The 23,547-nt window shown below is 33.3% G+C and overlaps 2 protein-coding genes and 1 pseudogene across 5 annotated transcripts in view; all 3 read right to left on the bottom strand.

The window, feature by feature from the left end:
- Positions 1 to 1,350: 1,350 nt before the first annotated feature.
- LOC114727721 (probable serine/threonine-protein kinase PBL17) lies at positions 1,351 to 8,266 on the bottom strand. The gene is made up of 6 exons (XM_028914436.1): positions 7,981 to 8,266; positions 7,127 to 7,428; positions 6,719 to 6,854; positions 5,101 to 5,237; positions 4,289 to 4,412; positions 1,351 to 2,279 (listed from the first exon to the last, which is right to left on the bottom strand). The coding sequence occupies exons 1-6, from the start codon at positions 8,021 to 8,023 to the stop codon at positions 1,837 to 1,839; spliced, it is 1,185 nt and encodes a 394-aa protein (XP_028770269.1). The 5' UTR covers positions 8,024 to 8,266; the 3' UTR covers positions 1,351 to 1,836.
- A 3,686-nt stretch (positions 8,267 to 11,952) lies between these two features.
- Positions 11,953 to 17,994, bottom strand: LOC114727699 (serine/threonine-protein kinase STY13-like; annotated as a pseudogene).
- Positions 12,027 to 23,547, bottom strand: part of LOC114727698 (serine/threonine-protein kinase STY13) — a 21,862-nt gene continuing 10,341 nt past the window's right edge. For 2 of the 4 annotated variants that reach the window (XM_028914404.1, XM_028914400.1), the window contains exon 3: positions 21,195 to 21,907. In XM_028914404.1, coding sequence (XP_028770237.1) covers positions 21,568 to 21,907 — 340 coding nt within the window. In that variant the 3' untranslated portion in view covers positions 21,195 to 21,567. Of the gene's footprint in view, positions 12,323 to 21,194; positions 21,908 to 23,547 lie in introns of those variants that run through there. The other 2 variants (XM_028914403.1, XM_028914401.1) reach the window with 2 other exon arrangements.

Below are 23,547 nucleotides of genomic sequence, written 5' to 3'. Positions count from 1 at the left end.
ATCCATCTAATTAAGCGTTTAGTTGTTACAAATTTTTCCTGATAATATATTAACTCTTTTTTATTTTAAAATTATAATTATAATTTTACTATCCCTTTAAGTTATCAAATTATATACCTTTTATGGTTTTACCCACACACATAACAAAACACACATCTTTCTCAATCACTTTATATCAAAATCTACTTTTCAATTATATCATTTAACCAAATTTCAGCTTGTCAAATTAATTTTTCATAAAAGTGCAACAAAAAAAGGAAAAATGGCAAAAAAAAGACTACCGAAATGAAAAAATTGCAAATAACAACTCATGACAATATTAATATAGGTTTTGATAATAATTTTTACAAACCGGTTCCTACGTGCAACTTTTCTATTTTGGCAGTCTTTTTTTTACTATTTTTGAAAAATGAATTACATTACCAATTAACTTTCACCCCAATTTTCGGATGTGTTTATGATAGCAGTGAGCAGAGGCAAAACCACACTTAGGAAGGAAAACGCTTAGCCATAATATTTGGATCAGCATTTTGTTGGAAGGGCTTATGAACCAAAACCTACATCACCATGAAAGCCATCTTGAGGTGCTTCGAGAAAAAAGTTATCTTGCCATCGTGGAGAGAGAGGAGAATATGACAATGAAAAAAAAAAAAGAAAGTCAAAGTGAGTCCCTCTCGCTTTAATAAAATAAATGATAAAACTACTATAAGAGCCAATAGCTTAATGCTTGTAATGGCATCTTGAGAGGGGAAAAATTATGTAATTAAGTGTTTATTAGTATTTACAATTTTTTCTAATAATACACGAACTCTTTTCATTTTTTATAATTACAATTTTAATATTTTTAAAGTTATCAAATTATCTAAATATAATATATATCTAATTGAGCCTAGCAATGATCAAGCCTGATCTAGATAGCCATATCAATATATTTATTTATTTATTTATAATCATTTAGCATCTAATCATACTCTTAAATTTTATCATCTAAACAAATTTCACGTTGTCAAACTAATTTTTTTTTTACAATAATCAATCTAAACATAAATCATATTATATAAATTAATTTTTATTCTAATTTCAGTTTACAAAAGTCACATAAAATAAAAATCACTTTTACCATAACTAATCCAAACGCATCCTTAGTTGGCAAAATACAAATGTTCATCTAAACAAGCCCATATGCCAAAGCAAATCCTTCAAGAAATTCTTACATTTAGAACTAAAGGGAATACTAATTAGGCGCCTCGTTCGCACTTCTGCAGAAATCGTATTTTTTCTGATAACTTCACGTAACTTACATCACACTACACATACAAAAATATGTACAACCGAGAAAAATATACGGCCTGAAAAGCACACTAGACACTGGAGGCAAATATATGATGCTCTTGAAAACATTTTACACGTAACATACAAAAGCAATACAAACAGATGCAGGGTTGACAAAGGGTAACAGAGCCCTAAAAAATTTGCTTTAGCCATTTTGTCACAACCATACCATTTTCTCAAAGGCCGTTGGCGCAGCAAGTGGTGCAGATAAATGGAAACGACAAATCTTCACTTAAAAAAATTGCTTGGCTAGTGTTCTGTTACAAATTCCAAGTATTAGCATGCCCCGGGACACAAAAATTGGAAAAGAAAAAGATTGCTTAAGCCATTAAGTGCCTTCACAAATTCTGATTCAAGACAGCAACTGGCATCTTCCAGCGGTTTCAACTTCCATCCATACTGGTACAGCTTGATCACCCAGAAACTGACTGAATCTTGGAGCACGAATCAGACAATCTCATAATTATTAGACTCAGTCGTTTTTTTTTTTTTTGGTCAGTTTCTTCATTCGCTTCTATAAACCTCATCGTTTTCACATTGGCTTTTCCCAGTTGCTGGAGTTTCTCTGGCGTCCTTTGGAACCTCATAAAGGGTTATACTGCTACTGCCAATTCGAAGCATCTGCTCTTCTACATTTTCCTCCTTTGACTGAAAATTTTCAAGAATTTCAACAACCTGACTCATCAGAGGCCTGCCTTTTGGGTTTTGGCTAAGACATTGGTTTGCTAGATGGGCCACCTTTATTGCACTTTTAGATGAATATTGGCCATCCATTCTAGGGTCTAAAATTTTAAGGAGCTTCTTATTATGATTCAACAGTGGACGTGCCCACTCAACCAAGTTGTGTTGTCTGCTGGGCCTGCTCTTGTCTAATGCTTTCCTTCCAATAAGCAACTCAAGTAGCACCACTCCAAAACCATACACGTCACTTCGAGCTGTTAAATGCCCTGTTCAATTTGACTCACAACTCAGTATAAAGACAAAATCGAGCAGCTTATCTACAGTAAAAATTTACCATTTGACTATTAGCTTGACAATGTCAGTTTAGCATGATATAAAACTTTCTGCAATTCCCTAGCTGTATATGAGAACCAAAATTTGATTAGGCTGGAAAGTGGGAAATAGAAAACAGCTGAAGTAGCTATTGGAAACACAAGATTTTTTTTTATTTGTTTTTATAATTTGTTAATGAACTTATCCCTATAAAAAGGAAATTCAGAAACATACCTGATAGAAAATGAGAATTCTATATATTTCGAAGAAACCTCCTATAGAAGGAGATGCAAGGAAATCTATTTTGCTTTTACATCTTATTACTTTCTGGCCTTATTTTATCTAGCATGTGGGTTGTTTAATCATTATATGTATTAAATGGGCAGCAAGTAGAATGTTTCCTTCATGACAAGAAAACCTTGTACTCCTCCAATCCTAAATATAAGACCTATTTTGTAATGTAAATTGTACTACAAAATGAATCTTACATTTAGGATCGGAGGAGTATTTTATTTTTGCTTTTGAGTTTTCTTCGTAAGGAAACCTTAGCAATGGCTTCTATAAATAGCCACCATTCACATGCAAGGAGACTTGAATGAATATTGGGTAGGGCCTTATTCAGAATCTGTGATATGTCTCCCTCCTTGGTGTCTCTCTCCCTCTCACACTTCCCCCTCAACTTTCTGATTGTCCTCTCCCTCCTTCCTCTCTGTTTATACGTCTCTTCTCCCCAAACGTCCTCTGGTTGCATTAGAATAAGTGTTTGAGTGTGTTGCATCAATACAATAACGTGTTATAAACAGTATCGTGTAGGAAGGGAAAGAAAATATCCAATATCAAGAAAATTTGCTATAAAATATGAAAGAAATAATTAGCACAGAATTCCAACCATGGATTGAATCCTTGCAGGTTGAAAATATCTGGTGCTCTTTACGCAAAAACCCACATATTTATCTTTGGTTAAATATTTTTGGTGGTGCTTCTTCTGGTGCATTTTCAAAAGCCACATCTGGTTTCGAGAAACAACCAAGGGTATTCAAGCTATTACAAGTTGAAATAGTCTAAAAGGATCTTCCTATTTTAACTAAAGGCTTGATACAACTATTTTAACTAAACTGGAATAGTTATATTCTCATGTTTTTCATTGTTTTCACATAAAAACACAAAATTGGCTCTATCCTTCCACAAATTCTAGATACACAACCTCACATATTTTATTGACTCTTATAATGAAAATAAATTATTCTATCAATTTCCTATTTCTGATTTCATAGCTATAGGCTTCGTGAGTCTTTAATTTTCACCCCCATATTATTTATTCAAATTAATTTATAGCATTGCAAACCAAAATAAATAAATAACATACTCATTATTGTCATTCTTAGAATAATCAACAATTTTTTGAAATATTACCAAACACTGTTATATGTTTGTAATTCTGACATAACGGTAGGAAGGGTAGGTGAAATGCCAATAGTTAATTAAAAACATTGGCCGTTATTAATTCTTCCCCTGCCTATAAATGTATTCCGAATACACAATCATCAAATGTGTGTGTATCCTCTGTGAATGAATACAGTACTATTCAGTTCCTTGCCTTGCTGTTCTTCTCTCCTTCTCTCAACTGCTTTGTCTCTCTCATTCTCTCTCTTTCCCTCTTTCCTTCTCTTCTTCTACTTCCAATATTATAGAGGCATAACACATTATCAATCAATTATACTTTTAAAAGCAGCTTTTAGCATTTTTAGTCTTTTCTGTACCACCCACAGTATAAGTACCCTTCAGAGCAAGGGGGGGACCACATTTACAAACAGAGCCAAGTCAACTTTTTACTTTAGAATACAATGACATGATAATATAATATGCAACTTTTGCTTTTCACTTCAGAGTTGCCTAACTTTACAAACCTTTAGGAAATCGAAATAACAAAATAGTCCAGCATAACTTGCTTATAACAACTCACCAGTCATCACATACTCAGGCGCAGCATATCCATATGTGCCCATCACACGCGTTGAAACATGGGTTTGGTCTCCCATAGGTCCATCCTTTGCAAGACCAAAGTCTGAAAGCTTTGCATTGAAATCCTGCAGGTTATACCTCAACAATAAATTATACACACGCGCGCACATAGATAATCTTGACAGAATTAACTCATTCAGTAATGGCATGCATGAAAAGATATTTAAGGGGAAAATGACTTGTTCTTCTATCTAGTTTAGCTTTCGAAATTTCTTAAAAACATGTGCATTAGTGGAGGGTCATACTATTATTAAGAAAGAAAGTCTTCCATTTATAAAAAGGGATGTAGAGTAACAAAGCAGCAGAGAGGTAAGAAATCCAAAATTCAAATAGAAACAATAAGACGTAATAAGCATTCAAAAGGACAAAAATACATGCACCATGCAGCTTAGAAATCCATCTGCATGTTGGTCAGACAGACCCCAGATTAATCCGTTGCCTGAGCACCATAAGGATGCCAAAAGAAATAATATCCTCGGTCTTTTAAATAGTTCACATCTAGCAAATCTGATTAAATAAGAAGGAATGATATATAGAATTTAAATTTAAACATTTATTTCTTTAAAATCCAAAAGTAGATTGTGGTGTTTAAAAAACCAGCTAGTTCAGTACCAGCTAAAATTTCATCTTCTAAAATTACATGATTAGGGTAAAAATATTACACTTTTCAGCTTTGTATAACAATGAAAAATTTAGTTTCTCTGGAAATTCCCTTTATCATTCCCACACAACTAAAACCTAGAGTCAACAAACCTCATCGAGCAAAATATTTGATGTCTTGAAGTCGCGATATATGATGGGCCTCTCTGCCCCATGAAGAAAAGCAAGCCCTTTTGCAGCATGTAAAGCAATCTTCATTCTTTTTGACCAAGTCAGCATTGAGCCCACTCCTGCCATCAGTGAACAACAAAGTCCTTTAAACTAAACATGGCGGATACATATTTGCTCTACAATTTCTTTTGCAGTGATGTATGCGAGGTGCTTAAGCAATCAAGAGGTGAGGCTAGAGATATTTAACCTCTTTGACCCTGCTGCTAACTTTCTCCTTTAACAGTCACTTTTTGAGAAGTGTTGTAACAATGAACCAATTTGGGGTTTGGTCAAATCTATAAGCAAGAATTTACAAAATGTTTTCCTGTTTTTCATTGATGTTGCAATGTGCTTAAGCAACTGGATGATGAGACCCATGAGATTTAGCCTGTTTGATACTGCTGTGAAAATTCTACTTTAACAGTCACTTTTTTGAAAGTGTACTAACATACATGCAGTTTAGACTTTGATCAAATTCTTAAACAAGCACTTTAAGCATTGTCATTAATGCCTGAGATAATATTTGTTCTTTTTCGCTTGGGTATCTCAGTCAAATGATGCTTTAATGTATAAGCTCCAATTTCTAGCTTCTCCACCTCAAAGTAGAATCTTCAGACCGTCAGGCTCAAAAGTAAAATTGTATTCGGCAAACAGAACCAAAATAAAGCTTTTTCACAAATTAAACTTAAGGGGAAAAAAAAGGCCGAACAAACAGCTTTTCTCAGCTTAATAAGTACTTTTTCAAGACTTCCTTTTCTGAACCTGAAATTCAAGACTTCCTTCTAGACGGAATTTTGCCAACAAAATGGATTAGTCATTTGACAGTGAACAGGTTGAATAATTCTTGCATATACGAATCTAATTCATTATGTTCAGGGCAAATAGTTATATATCAAACCTTGAAAATGACTGACAACATAAGATCCCTTCAACTGTTCCTAGAAGACAACAATATCATAACCATGCCAACTTAAGTCCACCAAGGCAGTGCTATAAGAAAAAATCAAGCTATTTCAGTAATACATTCTTCAATGAGTAGAAAGTGGAAGACAGCAAAAGCATTAGCTCAAGTGTCTAAGTACCATCAGATGTCTTGTGATCAAGACAGAAAACTCGTGTTGGGAAATTATGGGCATCATTGGCCATGTGCTATACACATGTTGGTCAACAACCGCCTACATAAGAGGGAGAGATAGGACTACCACATCTCTACCACAGTTTTGAAGCTCAGGCAATTGTCTGTCAACAAACTTTTGGATTAATAGATAAGTGTTCAACTTCAGTCAGTTCCAAGACAAAAAGATCAACCACCCAGGTCCACATCCAATTAAGAAACAGTATGAAAATTAATGGGGTGTTTGGCATTCTCAAAACCGCAGTTTCAGAAGCACTTTTCACAAAACGAGATAACCTCCTCTACATATTTACTTCGTAATCCGTAAAAACACTTCGAAACCATGGTTTGGTTGCTATCCAAACACTCGTCAACAACCAGATATTCATCTATAAACTATTTCTAATTTATAATTAAGATTCATCTGCCGTAGCAACAGAAGCTTACTGCGAAAAAGGTGTTTTTCCAAGCTCCCACTTGCCAGGTATTCATAGACCAGTAACCGATGTTCATCCTCACAACAATATCCAATAAGCTTTACAAGATTTGGGTGGCTGAACTGACCTAAATAGTTGACTTCAGCCTGCAAGTAAATGGATGCAATTGAAACATATATAATATGTTAGTGGCATCAAAATTAGGTGGCTTGATCCTCCTTATTGCTACTTGGATCAAGTCATTTTTTCCTTTTTCTTGATAGGATTTAACAACACCTTGTTTTGCTTCAATAACTATCATTTAAGTAATTCAAACAAGAAGATAAAATCAAATTCCGTGCTTCAAGATTTCAAGAACAAATCATTTCAAAGGAATGAATGGGGACCAACAAGAATTTGAGTGAGAAAGATAAGTTACCAGCCATTCCCTGTCACCCTGAATTCCTTCTCGATTTAGCTCCTTGATAGCTACCTGTGTGGCCTTGTAACCTGGCCTCACATTTTCATCTATCACTCCTTTATACACAACTCCAAAACCACCCTCTCCCAGAATTAAGTCTGGACGAAAGTGCTTGGTGGCCAACCTCAGTTCATCATAGGAAAATATATCAACATTCCCATAACCAGGACTTTGGCGGAGATCTTTGATATTCATAGGAGATGATGAAGTGTAGCTTCTGCTTCTCTCTGGCTTAGCTGTTGGTGTGACAGATTCATATCCTACTCATTTGCAGTTACAGAGTATGTGTCAATATTGTTAACATGTAGTAACATCTATTTTTCAAGTGCCGACAACAAATACGTACTTTAGACACCCATTACCAGTGGAGACCTCCAGTTTCTCTTTTCTTCCTTTCGTCTTTTAATTGTTAACAAATAATAACAGACTTACGAGAGCAAGTTCAATTCAGAGTTGACCGAAACTTTCAGAGAAATATATATAAACCATGAGAATCTTCAGTGTGATTATATATGGTTACTAGTAACCCCCACAGCTACTCGTATAAACAATCACAGTGCACCAGTTTCTTGCATGAACTTAATCAATTACTAGGACCATATTGTTCATTAAGATAAAAAAAATAACATGGAGGCCCTTGTGTGCAACTAACTAGATCTAAAGTATCCCCTTTTTCTCTCTCTCGATCTCAACTCAACAGAAAAATTCAAACGTCGCATGACATGCAAACATGAATTGCCCCTGCATTATCTTAGTTTTCTAACTTATATGAAATCCAAACGAAGATGAATAACTAAAGGCTGAATTAATACCTGGGTCCTTCGTATCAGAGTCAATGCTGAAGCAAATACCCATGAATTTATATATAAAGCGAACAGAACCTACATTTCATCGCTCTTCTGCCTCACAGCCTTCTATCTCAATGCAGCATTATACATTAACGCAGTAGCATGAGCTACAACTCCAAACAACTTAATACAAGACCACATTTGACATAATTTATCAGCTACAACTCCTTCGATCTGATTGACCGGAAAACGAACTAACTCCCGACCAAAATCGAAAATGATCGTTTGAAGAAATCAGGGGTAGAAAAATATGCTAGACAGGGAGACCAAGGGTTCGATGCAACGGAACGAGGAGAAGAATGACGGTTTGGTCCACAATATTAAATTAACTACAGTCTGTCCCCAGCATTAAATTAAATTTAACGACAATTATTCCCCTATATATATTTTTAAGAAGACTATCATTAAAACAACTAAGAGTTTACTAACTTGTAAATAAAGTATTTAAAATATAATTCTCAATTTAGAACTGAAATAACTCATTATACATATTATAAAATTCTTACACATAAGATAAGAGATGATTCTTACATTATTGCTATGATAATTCGTAGGATAGTTGACTAAATTTTAAGAATAATTTAATTTGCTTATCAAGTATTATTTTCTTAGCGGATTCTTTAATTTCAATAATTATTTTCAGTGGTTGAAATTATTATAAGTTTTCAAAATTTATAATTAGTACTATTTTTATAATTTCATTATAAATTAGTAATGAGTTTCAGAAAATAAAAAAATAATACCAAAAGAGTAAAAAATATAGCCATATACGGAATGATATTTAAGTCAGTGTTTTAAAAATCAAGTTGAATGTGAAAATGAGAGGACTAACCGTTTATAATTCTCATGATCAACTAGCTAGACCGTCGATCAAACCGATGACATTACAAATAAATAAAAAATAATATTATATGTATGTATAATAATATAAATATGAGTTTTAGAAAATGAAAAATTATACCAAAAGAGTAAAAAATATAGGTGAATGATATTTAAGTCAGTGTTTTAAAAGTTTGGATGGACTAATGGCTTGTCATCTTGAAGGAAGAAAAAGACTCATGGCTCTCAAATTACAAGAGTTTGCCTTGTCGCCGAATTTAAATTGCATGGCGCTGAAGTCTCATCTCATCCACCTCAAATGTCCTTTCACATCATTATCTGCCTTTTATTTCTATACCTTCTTGAGTACTTAGCTTTAGTTACTGACCTTTCCACCTTGCTTTAAATGCACCATTTTATTCCTATTTATTATAATATAGATAATTTTTTAGAGGTGTATATATATTAAATAAAAATAAAGTTGAAAAGTTATTACTTCTTCCAATCCTTAATATAAAAACTAGTTTAATTTTTAATTTGATTTTAAATATAAGATTCGAATTTATTTATCTCTCATATTTATCTATTTTTAAAGTAGTTTTTATAGTAATTGCACATGTTAAAAATTTCATCAAATAGTAGTTATAGCTAATAATATAATTAGCAACGGTATTCTAGGGAGAGATAACACATATTTATTACAAATAACTAACTTAACAAACTTCCTTAATCTACTTAAATTACTCAACTAATTCTTATATTAAAGATTGAAGGTAATATATTTTAATGAAAATTTAATGCATTTTAAAGTTTTTCTTGGTGCGTGTGAAAGTGTCTTATAATAAATAAGATGAGATACTACCTCTAATTCTTAATATAAGATCTCATTTGACTTTTATTTTGATCCTAAAATAAGATCCCAATCTACTTTATCTCTCATATTTATATATTTTTCTAAGATAGTTCTTCTAATAATGGTAGTTCTACAAATACTCCTCCGGTCTTTAATATAATACCCGATTGTTGAGTTGGTTTTGGTCCTAAATATAAGACCTATTTCTCATATTTATCAATTTTTTCTAAATTACTCATATAGATACTCCCTCAACTATAATCAAGTAGAAGATGAAGATGGGGTATTAAGAAAGATGATTATGGTATTTTAGGAAAAACATGTCACATTTCTTATAATTAACTAACTTACTTAACTTCTTTAATCTAATCAAATTAGTTAAATGGGTCTTATATTAAGGACCGGAGGAGTACACTTGATTAGTAAGGATATTTTAAGAAAAACAACACCTATTTATTATAAATAGCTAACTTAACTTATTTTCTTAATCTCCTCGAATTAGTCAACTACTACTTCCAGTCCTTAATATAAGACTTTGTTTGACTTTTATTTTGATCCTAAATATAAGACCCCAATCCACTTTGTCTCTCATATTTATGTATTTTTTCCCAACATAGTCCTTCTAACAATAATAGTTCTAGCTAATACACTAGATTGGTAAGGATATTTGAGGAAAGATAACACCTATTTATTACAAATAACTAACTTAATTTCTTTTCTTACTCTTCTCAAATTAGTCAACTAGTTCTTATAAATAGAACTTAAAGTAATAGCTCTTATAATTAGGACAGGAAGGAGTATAAAATAAGATTCTGGAAAGCTTCACTAGAAGTTAAACAAACTGTTTTAGCAGGGAAAGCATAACTCCACGTATGCACAGAAATCATTGCAAGTTGTCTCTGAGAATATGCGCACATAAATATAAACTCGAGCTAAAGCTCATGAATTAGGTCATTTGACATGATAAGCGTATGAAATACATTCAACTTTGGGTTGATGCAAGTTGTTAGTGAATTGAATTTATTTCCTCGTCACTTTATGACTCATATTGTCGAATTGAATTCCTTCCAAGAGTTTTACTTCAAATCCATAATCATTTGTCTTAATCATGATTACATTATTTATGCTACGAAACCAATGTTTTTCTAGTTTTATTATCATCAAAACACGGATCCTAACTCATTATAATTTGTTACTATTAAAGCTTATATTAACATAATGTCATTGGCCATTATGTCTAACAGCAGTCTTTTTTTACTCACACTCAAATCAATGGGTATTTTTTTCTCTTTCTTTTTTTCCACTTCTCTTTTTTTTTTGGGTCCTTTTTTCACTTCTTTTTACCATTTTAAGTATTTTTTTGGTTTCTTCTCTTTTTCCCACCTTTTTCCTGTTTTTCTTTCACTGAAAAACAGTCCACAAAATTCAACAATACTTGGCTATGAACTCAATGAAGTGTCATAACGAAAAATAAACTCCTGAAAAAAAAAATAAGAAATTGACGCGAGAAGAACTCACAAATGAAAATCTTAGAAGACGGAAGAAAGGAAAGGAAAAAAAAAAAAAGAAATATATAGAAGACAAGAAAAGACAACATGTTTTTTAAGCCACGCTTTAGATGCCAAATGATGTGAAACTATTAAGACTCTGTTTGTCATTATATTTAACTTCTCTCATATATTTATTTCGTATTTCGTAAATCATGATTAAAAAATTTCTTATAAATCATTTTAATGAGTCCTAAATAACCTGCTCTAAAAACATAGAAAACACTTGGTTAGCAATCATGGGAGTGAATAAATAATGAATGATGGGGATAAAAAGGACAGTTTAAATCTTGAAACTAAATACCCTATGAAAACATCATCAAAATTCATCATCCATGAAGAATGACGGCTCAAGAACACCAAGTATAACAAACTCAAAGCATATCAATGTCGTAAGTATCAAGAAGACGGGCAAGTATGCTTATAATACGATTAGGGAAATAATAGTATGATTGTTCCTTTTTTTTTTATTTAAACTAATACGTACCACACCATTAACGAATATACGTACCATTCATAAACAGCCTAACCAAGTATTTTGTTCTGTCAATCAAAGGACTTTAATTACTTCTTCTTTTTTTCCTGGTATCGCAAAGGACTTTAATTCCTTCAATCTGAAATAAAATAATCACCTTCTGCAGTTTATTTTAAGAAATAACGAAATACAAGCCTATGCGCCCCTCCTCATCTTTCATCTTCGCACCATCGCTCTACTCATAAATGAAACTTGATCATATACATACACATCAACAGTTCTCACTTTTCATTCAGGACCTGATATACCACCTTGCTTTCCGAAGCTATACATAATTTTAGCGCATGCATGTATAAATACATATTAAATCTCCTTACTAATTCAGAAACAGACATCCAGTATTAAAGAAACCCAAATAAAAAGCCAAAAGGTCTTCCAAATAAGATATTCCCTTCTGTCTTCTGAAGAAAGAAAATAAACACACAGATACACAGAGCAACAATGCAGTCGCCCTTTGCTTCCTGAGACTCACCCTGAAATGTTTTCTTTTTTACTCTGTTCTTTTGGGAACATTTTTTTGTGTCATTTGTTTTCTCCAGATTCTTCAGTCAGATGTCATGGGTTGCGTCATGCAACACCGAAAACGGGCCTTACGAACAGTCGTCATGATCTCAGTCTCTGCATTCTCAAGCATTGCTACGATTTGAGTAAAAGGTGGCCTAACATCAGGGTTGGGATCCCAGCATCTTGTCATGATGTCTCGGAGGATCGGTAAGCAGTCGTTGGGTATGGTAGGACGAACATTTCTGTTGACAACTGCAAAGGCAGCCTGTACGGCTGTCATGTTCTGAAATGGAAGCATTCCAGTGATAAGCTCCCAAAGGACAATGCCAAAGCTATATACATCCACCTTTTGTGTGTAAGGCCTGTGTTGGATCATCTCCCTGCAACAGAGATTAAGAATCAGTAGCTTCGAGTATCATACCAAATCGCACATTTTTAAATTGAAGTGCATATAATAAGTCCACATTTTGGCAGGGTCGCATATTTGAAGACCCCTCAACTGGTTGCCAGGTGTGACACTCATTCCAAACATACAGGATCTAGCTCGCATCAATCACACAGAAAAATGATTAACAAGCAAAAACACATTCACTGATGCCCGCATCATCAACCATCTTAAAAACCTACGGATATAGGAAAATTTACCAAGAACAAGTAATACAAGTCAAGTTGTTCTGCAACATCTTATTCATATGATGTAGCACAAATGACATGGTGCATACAGATAAGACCTAAAACAGCCCTCCCCTCAAATCTGCTTCATGCGTCTAAATAAAATTGTTTTACACTATCTATTTGCTGAATCTACATAACACAAGTTGTTTGGAGTCTTTGGCAGACGCTGAATGTGCCCTTGCAAACTGGAGTGGTTCAATGTGATCAGCAATAAAGGCTGAGAGTTTCTGGACACTTGGAGGTTTTTCATTGTTGCACCGCATTCGGATCAAGAACACCTACATTTGAAAGGGAATATATATGCCTTCTAATAGCTACGAGACATGATAATTTTCACGACTTCCACTGGGTGTTTTGTCGTGGCTTAATAAGAAAATTCCTATTTTACATGTGCAGAGAGATTTGGCTACCATATTTTGTCCTCTTGTATTATTTCTTTTTTCTGGTATGATGTATAGTCCTGCTTCCAAATCTATTTCCTCATTAGCAGAGAATTTTTTCTTTTATCAAACATGAATAAAAAGTCAAAAAGAGGATATAGAATCCTCTTGTAGGAGAACACAGTACAAATCGGGGTAAAAATATTTTAACAAGAGATTTTTGCTTCTACACATGCTCGTTTGTTTAATGGAAAATACAAAAGGAACTATCTTCAAGATCACCAAAATAATAATCAACCCACATCAAAGCATGCCTAAGGGTAAGGACTTTCCAAGATTAAATCGAACATTCCAACCGTTAACATAAAAAGCACATTGTCAATACACTTTGCCCCTTTTCGCGGGGAAGAAAAACACTTTGCCCTTTCCATTACGCCCAAAGGAGAGGGGAAAAAAAAAAAAATCCTCTGAATTTAATCAGTAAGAGAGTATTTAAGCTCTAGGCATTCAAGATTCACTAGAAAGCTAAAACGATTACAGGAGACTGCCTATTAAATGTAAAAGATTCCAGTTCCCTCTGCATAATCTCCAGGGATACGTTTCTAATTCTAACAACCCACCAAACTTATATTTTTTGGTAAAGGATTCCAGTTCCCTCTACATAATCCCCGGCAACTGCACCATTTTCCCAGTGCCTAAATATGGAATGCAATATCATACTAACAGATGATAGCCCAATACATATTTATTAGTCACACAGATTTAATCATAACAGTTACAGAAACTAACAGAACTAAATCGCTTATCCAAAATAAAACCTACTGCTATTAGTCTTGCTGTCAAGAGGGCTGCCACGGTGGAACGGCAGGGCAGTTTTGGCACTTTCCCCTGTAAATCCTCCAAGGTATGGCAGCACCATGGCATTTGCAATGGCTGTGATGAACATAACCTAGGGTTTGTTTCAGGCTTGCCATTATACTCCATTGAAAACACTGATTATCATTGCATGATGGCAATTGTGGGTGACAAAATAAGAAATTTATACACCCAGTGGCTATTATCATGCAGTAAAACTGCATATTTCTAACGTGATTATAACCAACAGTCTATTATTAAAACCTTCCTGAGGCACGTGCTCTCGATTAATCCTCAATATAAAAGAGGGGTGGGGGGATAAACCATGAAGTATTAAATACAACAAAGCCTCCCAATCTCTTTGCACCCAGTGATAGAGAATAAATCACCCAGAGAAGCCATATGCAAAACCCATATCCCATACAAGATGAAAGGATAAATATGCTTGGAAATACATTTGATCCACTTTAACAAAATAGTAAATAAATAGAGCACGACAAAATTTAAATTGTCTATTTTTAATTGCCAAAAGCTTTGAAATGTATCAAAACAAATAATTATATACTGTCACATTTCCATCAACACTGGTAATAGTTCCTATAAGAGCGGGACAGTGATTCTTCTTTACTTTAAGCTAATATGTAAATATGTTAATTGTTCCTATGTTTGCACAAATCTAGTTTATTATTTTGGGTTAGTTAATACATAGACAATAAGAATCGAAACATACAACAACATAAAAGCTGAGATTTATTTCAAAAATTGAGAAGTCCAATATCATATTTACTAAATTAAAAAAATGCACAGAAAAAAAATTAATATTTTAAAAATAAGACATTAAAATCAAATTTCATAATTTTTTTATTTTTTATTTTTGCAAGAACAACAAATTGGAAAAAAGTTTTTCTGAATTAGGCAATTTTTTTCCTAGCAGTCGTTATCTGTCTCATCAACCCCTTGAGGCCGAATTTTTTGTCATACGTGACACAAAGTCTCTCAGGCTCGGCCTTTTTTAGCTTTTTGTTTCTGATTAAAGAAATTAAATTTGGAAAAAAAAAAAACAAAAGAAATGAATTTGAGATATTTGCCATGGAAAAACACTTGCTAAACATCACAAAAAGGTCATAAAAGCAATCATGCAATCTTGTCCCTTACATAGAAGCTGCAAATATCACCCTTCTAGCTAATAGTCATCTAGCGGTCCATCAAATCACGTACAAGCAACAAAGCACCAATACTGACACAATAATGAGACAAACAGAGATATCTTGTATTAAAAGCGCATTGAAGTGTCGTGTCGCATCTAACACTAATGGTGATTACGTCTCCAAGAAACTCCTGCACTCAATCCTATCTAGCTCGGCCTTTGTATGACTAGATTCTTTCATATAAAGTTTAATAAGTCAACACCTTTTATAAGAATGATAGGCCCTATAGTGTCACACAAAAAATAAATGAATAAAGCTTTATATTGTAACTAGAAAAACATTTAATCATATTGTTATGCATAGAACACGCAATGCCATAGCAACTATTAAAAAAACAAAAAGAATAGGAAGTGCTTCGTTGTTTGTTCCACTTTAGACTCAACTGAATTTATGTGTGAAGGGTCAAATTTATAACACAACAAAACATTTAATCAACCTCAACGCAACAGCCTACCACTTTTCTAAACATTATAGAGCAGATACTAAGAACCACAGTACAACAATATAAATTGCCCAGCGGAGACAATTGAATTTGAATTACTTGTGTGTTTGTGAAGACCAACAGGCTCTAAATGCTTGAGCCCAAGTTTGTTAGAAGCGACTAGATCATCCACTTTGTCCAAACAAGAAAAGATTTTACACACAAACAAACATAACCAAAGACATAATTATAGAAATATAGAAGTGCATGCACAAATGAGGCAAAAGATCAGTAAATAATCTTACGGAGCCATCCAACGATATGTCCCTGTCTCAGGTGTCATTCCTTCGGTTTGCACCTCAATCCGAGCAACTCCAAAGTCTGCAATCTTAATTGATTTGTCACCAAAAATTAAAAGATTGTCAGACTTGAGGTCTCTGTGGATCAATTGAAGGCCATGAACATATGCCATTCCCCTTGCAACATCTAAAGCCTGTTTGACTGCCAATTTGAGGGGAACTGATCGATTTTGCCGCTTCATTAAAAACTGTCGAACCGAACCACCCTTAGCATACTCTGTTACAATACACCAGACCTTTGGCTTCCGGCATGCACCAATAAAACGAACTATATTAGGATGCTTTAGTGTAGCCAGCATCATGACCTCCTGCTGAAACTGTTGTTCCATCAATTGAGCCTTTGCTACATCATTTTCAGGCCTCTCCAAAATTTTGATTGCAACATCTTCGTTATTGTAAGTCCCCCTGTAGAGTTTCCCAAAAGCCCTTGCGCAAAAGCCTCACCCATACTGAGCTTTCTCAAATCAATTGTCCACTCATCAAAATTGTCAAGACCCTCAGTTGGGGAGCTGCTGTCCATTAGAGCTTGAGCCAAACCATCATCACTCAGGGCATGTGTGACTCTTCCTCTACGGTTCACGCTGTGCCCAACCGAGTGGTTATCATTGGCCCGCCTTCGCAATCCTTGGTGGTTTAAAATGCGAGTATGTGAATCATTGGACCCAACACTGCTATTATCAACTGACATTGCAACAGATCCCCCACCGTTGCTTGTTTGCATGCTTCCAATGCTGTCAACTGACATATTGGTACCTTCTTCCAGCTTATGGTAAAAGCCTTGAGAAAAATCATAATAGTGATTGTTATGTTTGTTTAGGTCTATTATACCAGGGAATTTCGCACCCCCTTCCAACATGTTTACCGCTGAAAAGCAAAGCCTTCAAGTATTGTTATTTCTTCAGCATCAGAAATTGCAAAACAAACCACCTGAAGAAAACCCAAAAATCAATATATGGATAGGTCGGTTTTGAGAACTTGAAGTTCAATGCTTCAGTTACCACAATAAATGTAACATCGTGTTTCCATGCGTCTTCCATTCAACACACGCCAAATTAAAAGCATTAAACTTTTAAAACCATCAAAATAATTTCAAGGATAATTTTAAAAAGAAAAAAAAAGTAAATAAGAATTCATTAATGCTCCCGAAATCAGATTATAGACATAATAAAAAATGGAAGAGAGGCTATTTCATCAATTCAATTGCTTTATCACAACTATGGACATTTTTCTAAACTGGAAATGATTCGCACGCAAGAAAACAAGGGAAAGTAGGAATACGTCATGGGACCCAAACTTCACGATCTGCAACAAAACAACATAAGGGAGCTACCTTCAACGCAAATTGAAAATAGGAGCAGCTTATACAAACATGATTCTGACAGAGACAATCAATTTACAGGAAGAAGGGGGGAAAAAACAACCCACGAACGGAGAAAAATTGAGCAAAACCACGGATTGAAGGTCATAAACTCCTTTACACCAATTACTTCAGCTAAATCAACTCTCCCATATTAGCGAACTTCTCAGTCATCTTATCTTATAAGGAAACAGAAAAAGATACGAAGTACTGATACCTCGCTGAACCCTAAAATTTAATAATTACAGAATCAAAAGCTTAAAGAGCCGTAGCATCAGGTACCTGAAGAGGGCTTAACTATGCGAGCTCCGATGGGAAAGTCATCAAAAAGAGGAGACAAGATCGAAAAAGGAAAGAATGAAATCGAAATGCGGAAGATTGCGCCCCTGTAGTGTGTAGGGAAGAAACCAAAGACCAAAGACCGAAGGAGGACTTTCTTTTTAATTTTTTATTATTCCTGTGCTCAGCCTTTTCTTATTACTTTGCTTCCCCCTAGCGTTCCTGGGAGTAATGTCTTTGGCCACAACACGTTTTTCTTCCACATCTTCTATTTTCTTCGCGACGTTATTTCTTCCATATATGGGAAACTGTACTGTTTATACTCCCATATCTGAATTTTGTTTCCGGTTCATGGCCAAAAAAAAAAAGTGATTGAGAAGTTGTTCACCATCATTTCAAGCTTATCGATTTTGTTAAAATAAAAGAGGTCATTTCGTTTTTAAAAAAAAAAACTTTTTGGCCAGAAAAAAAAATCAAAAAGAGCTGTATACATGCACAAGAAAATTTACAAAATCAATCTGCACAAAGGTTCCTTAAAATGAGATTATAAGTAATAGCTGATCATTTAGTTAAACCATCCCATAATTTAAATATTACCTCCAGTCCTAATTATAAGAGCCAGTTGACTAATTTAAGGAGATTAAGGAAATAAGTTGAGTTAGTTATTTGTCCTAAATAGGTGTTGTCTTTTCTAAAATATTCTTGCCAATCAAGTGTATTGACTAGAACTATCATTGTTAGAATGGCTACTTTGAAAAAAAAATGCATAAATATAAGAGACAAAGTGAATTGAGATCTTATATTTAAGATCAAAATAAAAATCAAACAAGATCTTATATTAACGACCGGAGGTAGTAATAAATTTCATTGGCTAGAGATGAAATTTCATTCGAATCCAGACGCAGCCGGTTCCCCTTGAAGCACTTGATTAGATTTCTAAAAGCAAAGCATTACTGTGAGAGAGCGATCGAGACAAACTCTAAATACTAGATATGATTAAGCTCGGTCTCTTGATCATCAAAATTTTCATTAACTGATCTGAGAATCTAAATTTTCTGTTTTTTTTTAATGTTTTTGTTTGTTATTTTGATTCTCTTTGTAATTTTTCTATAAATTAATGGATTTCAGTATTTTACTCAAAAAATAATCTGTGTTAGACAAGTATTTATTAACAAAAACATGATAAATTGATAATGCCTAACTTCTCATGACGTTTTTATCACTTTACTGAAATAAACACTACACCATTAATTTTGCAGATATGAAGCTAGTGATATTTTATATATCAATATATATATATTTATATAGAGAGAGAGAGAGAGAGAGAGAGAGGCATGCATATTTACCAGAAAATGACTACATTATCAGGATTCTAACGCACATTCGCATTTTTTTTTATTATAAGATCTTCAATATTTGTTTTTTGAAACAGGCAAACAGCATATGAAAACATAATCTTGGTAATGATTATGCCATAAATCATAATGTGATGCAAGATTATAATTGACAATAGTTCTGCCATATAATACATGATTTTTTTTTTAAACCAGATATAACACATGAATTGGATATCATAAGATTTGACGTGTTCATAATTTATTGGAGCAAAATATAATGATCTCGCTTTGGTTTTGCTAAAATTACTGACATTTTCCTTTAATCGCGTTAAGAATATTCTAAAATTATTCTAATTGTCTTCTCTCTCATTGTAAAAATTAAAATTTTCGTAAATTATATTCAATAATCTATCTCTTATTATATTAAATCCCTATTTCATTGAGTTTTTTTATATAGGTATTTGAAAAATATTAAATTAATAATTTTACAGAAAGAACTAAAATGAAATACTATCTCCAGTCCTAAATATAAGAGCTAGTTGACTAATTTGATTCAATTAAGAAAATAAGTTAAGTTAATTATTTATAATAAATATATGTTATATTTTATAAAATATCCTTACTAGTTAAGAGTATTGACTAGAACTATCATTATTTGAAAGACTATCTTAAAAAAAATAGGAATAATTAATCTGCAAGTCCTTATAGTTTTAACTAATTTTGAATCAGTTCCCTATAATTTTTTTTTCTTTTTATCAAGTCTTTATAAGTTCACCTTATTTTTAATTAAGTCCCTGAATTTTTTATTCTTTATTTTATAAATTCTAATAGTACTATTCTATAAACATAAAATAATATGTATTATTTAATATTAGTTTATAAACAATGATATTCTAAAAATGATGAATTATTATAATAATTTTATTTTTTTAGCAAAAAAAATTAATTGTTCTAAAAAATTTTCCTGAATTAATTAATTATATTACTTATCCTTTATTATAAAATTATTAATTTAATTTAATTATTAATATTTTATATTTCAGTATTAATTCATTTAATTAAGTTTATATTTAATCAATAAATAAAAATTAAAACTAGATGGACCTAATTAAAAATTTAGTGAAATTATAAGGACTTAATAAAAATAAATAAATATGAGGACCTAATTAAAAACAGATAAAAATATAAGGACATGATAAAAAAGAAAAAAAACTATAAAGATCTAATTTAAAATTGGTTGAAACTATAAGAATCTGCGGATTAATTAAGTCTAACCATATAAGACCAAATTTATACACTTCAACCAAAAATTATTTATCTATATTAAAGTTGGACATGTTTTCTTATTTGGTTAGAAATTTTAGATCGAAAGAAGGACTCTTTTGCCCTCATTTCAACTTCCCTTCAAACTGAGATTTTTAGTAAGGAGCTAAATTTTTTTCTATTTTACTCTATAATTTTTAGATATTCTATTAATACTTATTAGAGAAAAATAAATTCACTCATCATACATTTCAGAAATTGAGGGCAAATTAGTTTAAAGTAAAAAAGATTCCCTATTTTGCCCACGTAATTTTTGAAGTTTTTCATTTCATTAATAGCCATGAAAAAAAAAAAACTTTTCACTCGAAAGAGAAATAACATAAAAATTAAAAAAATTATTGACTATTTCACCCTCCTAATTTTTGTGATATTTCATTTTTAAAATATATTATTATATTAATTTGAAATTAAAAAAATATCATTATATTATTTTTTATACACATTAAAAAGGTGTGGGGCGAGAATAAATTTTAATAATTTATGTAATTTGAATGAAGATGCAAATTAATTTATGTAACATGTAAACCACAAAAAAAAAACACAAATATAAACTAAAGAAATAACAACCAGGTTATTCTAAAGAAATGAAAAAGCAAATAATAACCGGGTTTTAGTTTTCTTCAGAATAAGTTACCGTGTGAATGACATTTATAAAATGTCACGAAAGCAGCGGGTGGCGATGCCACGAGACCACCAATACAAGGCCATGTGCCTTCTCACCTTTCATTTTTGCAACTTCTCTCTATTCATAAATGTAACTTGATCATGTACATACACATCAACAGTCCTCACTTTTTCATCCATGACCTCATATACCATCTTGCTTTCCGAAGCTATACATAATTTCTGCGCATGCATGTATAAATACATTTTAAATCTCCTCTTACTAATTCAGAAACAGACATCCAGTATTAAAGAAACCCAAATAAAACCAAAAGGTCTTCCAAATAAGATTTTTCCTTTTGTCTACTGAAGAAGGAAAAATAAACACACAGATACACAATGCAACAATGCAGTCGCCTTTTGCTTCCTGAGACTCAACCTGAAATTTTTTTGACTCTGTTCTTTGGGAACTTACCATTTTGTTTTTCCAGCTTCTTCAGTCAGATGTCATGGGTTGCGTCATGCAACACCGAAAACGGGCCTTACGAACAGTCGTCATGATCTCGGTCTCTGCATTCTCTAGCATCGCCACGATTTGAGTAAAAGGTGGCCTAACGTCAGGGTTGGGATCCCAGCATCTTGTCATGATGTCTCGGAGAATGGGTAAGCAGTCGTTGGGTATGGTCGGGCGAACATTTCTGTTGACGACTGCAAATGCCGCTTGTACGGCTGTCATGTTCTGAAATGGAAGCATTCCAGTAATGAGCTCCCAAAGAACAATACCAAAACTATATACATCCACCTTTTGAGTGTAAGGCCTGTGTTGGATCATCTCTCTGCAACAGATAAGGAGGTAATAAGTTCAAGTACTACATCAGTTTGTGCATTTGCAAATTGAACTGCATGACATAAATCCACATTTTAGTAGTTTCACACTGGATGACCCTTCAGCTGGTTGTCTGGTGTGAGTGTGACACTCATCTCAAACATACAGGCTTCAGCTCAGATCAATCACACAGACAATAAATCAACTTGCTTCCAGTGGTAACATGCAAAAACATGTTCCCTGAAACCAGCATCATCAAGTAATTATCCTACACAACTATGAGGTATAATTACTGATATCATTCGTACAGGACATTTGATACGTAAGATTGTCGGATACAGAAAATGAAGAAGTGAATGGAAATGACACTCATGTCCCTACTCAAAAATTGAACAAGATGAGACAACAAAAGAATGTCGATTAACAATAACAACAAAGACAAAACAGAATCGTATTAATTAGATATTGTTGATTCTATTCATTCGATTTCCAATAGATTTCCTTCTCCATCTCTCTTTCTGTCTCGGTTTGGGAACCATGTGATGTCTTGAAAATGGTTTCTCAATCAATAGTCTTAAATTGCCATACAATAAAAAAGTACTAACTGATTCAAAGAAAAGTCAGACTACTCAATAGGATCGAGCACTAATGACATGATGCATATAGCCAAGACCTAGAATAGATCACTCCTCACATATGCTTCACGTGCCTAAGTAAAATTTTCTTCTCACTATCTATTTACTAAATCTATATAATCCAAGTTGTTTGGAGTCTTCGGCAGACACTGAATGTGTCCTCAGAAACTGGATTAATTCAATTCGATCAGGCATAGAGGCTGAAAGTCATTGGCACTTTGCAGATTTTTCGTTGTCAGGAAGCATTTGGATCAAGAACGCCAACGTTTGAAAGGGAATATCTGCCTTCCTATAGCTATAAGAGATGATAATTATCATGACTTCCACTGGTTCCGTCAGGCTTACTAAGAAGTTCCCTAATTTACATAAATAAAGCATTCGAACCGAAGACAACATAGATCAGCGAAAAAAGCACACTGCCAATACACTTTTCCCTCTCCACTACCAAAAAAACAACCTCAAAATTTAATCAATACGAAATATTCCAAGCTCTGCAGGCACGCCTAACTAAGATTCACTAGAAAGCTAACAAGATTACAGGAGATAGTCTATAAAGGTAAAAGATCCCAGATCCCTCTACATAATCTCCAGAGATATGCTTCCAATTCTATCAGCCCACCAATATTCTATTTTCCGTTATAATCATCACCAGTTGCCATGAAATGCCAAACCACAGCAGCCTAAATATGGAACACCAATCTCGTACTAACAGATTATGGCCCAATTTATATTTATTAGTCACATAGATTTAATACTACATGGCTTATACAAAATAACACGTACTGCCATCATCAGTATTGTCAACAGGGCTGCAGAGGAGGAATGGGAGAGTAGTTTTAGCACTTCCTACTGTAAACTCTCCAAGGCACGGTGGCGCCATAACAGTTGCAATTTCTGTGGTCAACATAACCTAGAGCTTATTTCAGGCTCGCCACTGTATTGACAACACTGATTATCATAGCAATTGCAGATGCCAAAATAAAAAACTGATGCACCTGGTGACTATTATCATGCT

The sequence above is a fragment of the Neltuma alba genome, unplaced genomic scaffold (genome assembly GCF_004799145.2).
Source record: "Neltuma alba isolate B1F8T4 unplaced genomic scaffold, ASM479914v2 tig00012505_pilon, whole genome shotgun sequence".
Lineage (NCBI taxonomy): Eukaryota > Viridiplantae > Streptophyta > Magnoliopsida > Fabales > Fabaceae > Neltuma > Neltuma alba.
The sequence above is the reverse complement of the archived record's forward strand: the minus strand, read 5'-3'. Positions and strand labels throughout refer to the sequence as shown.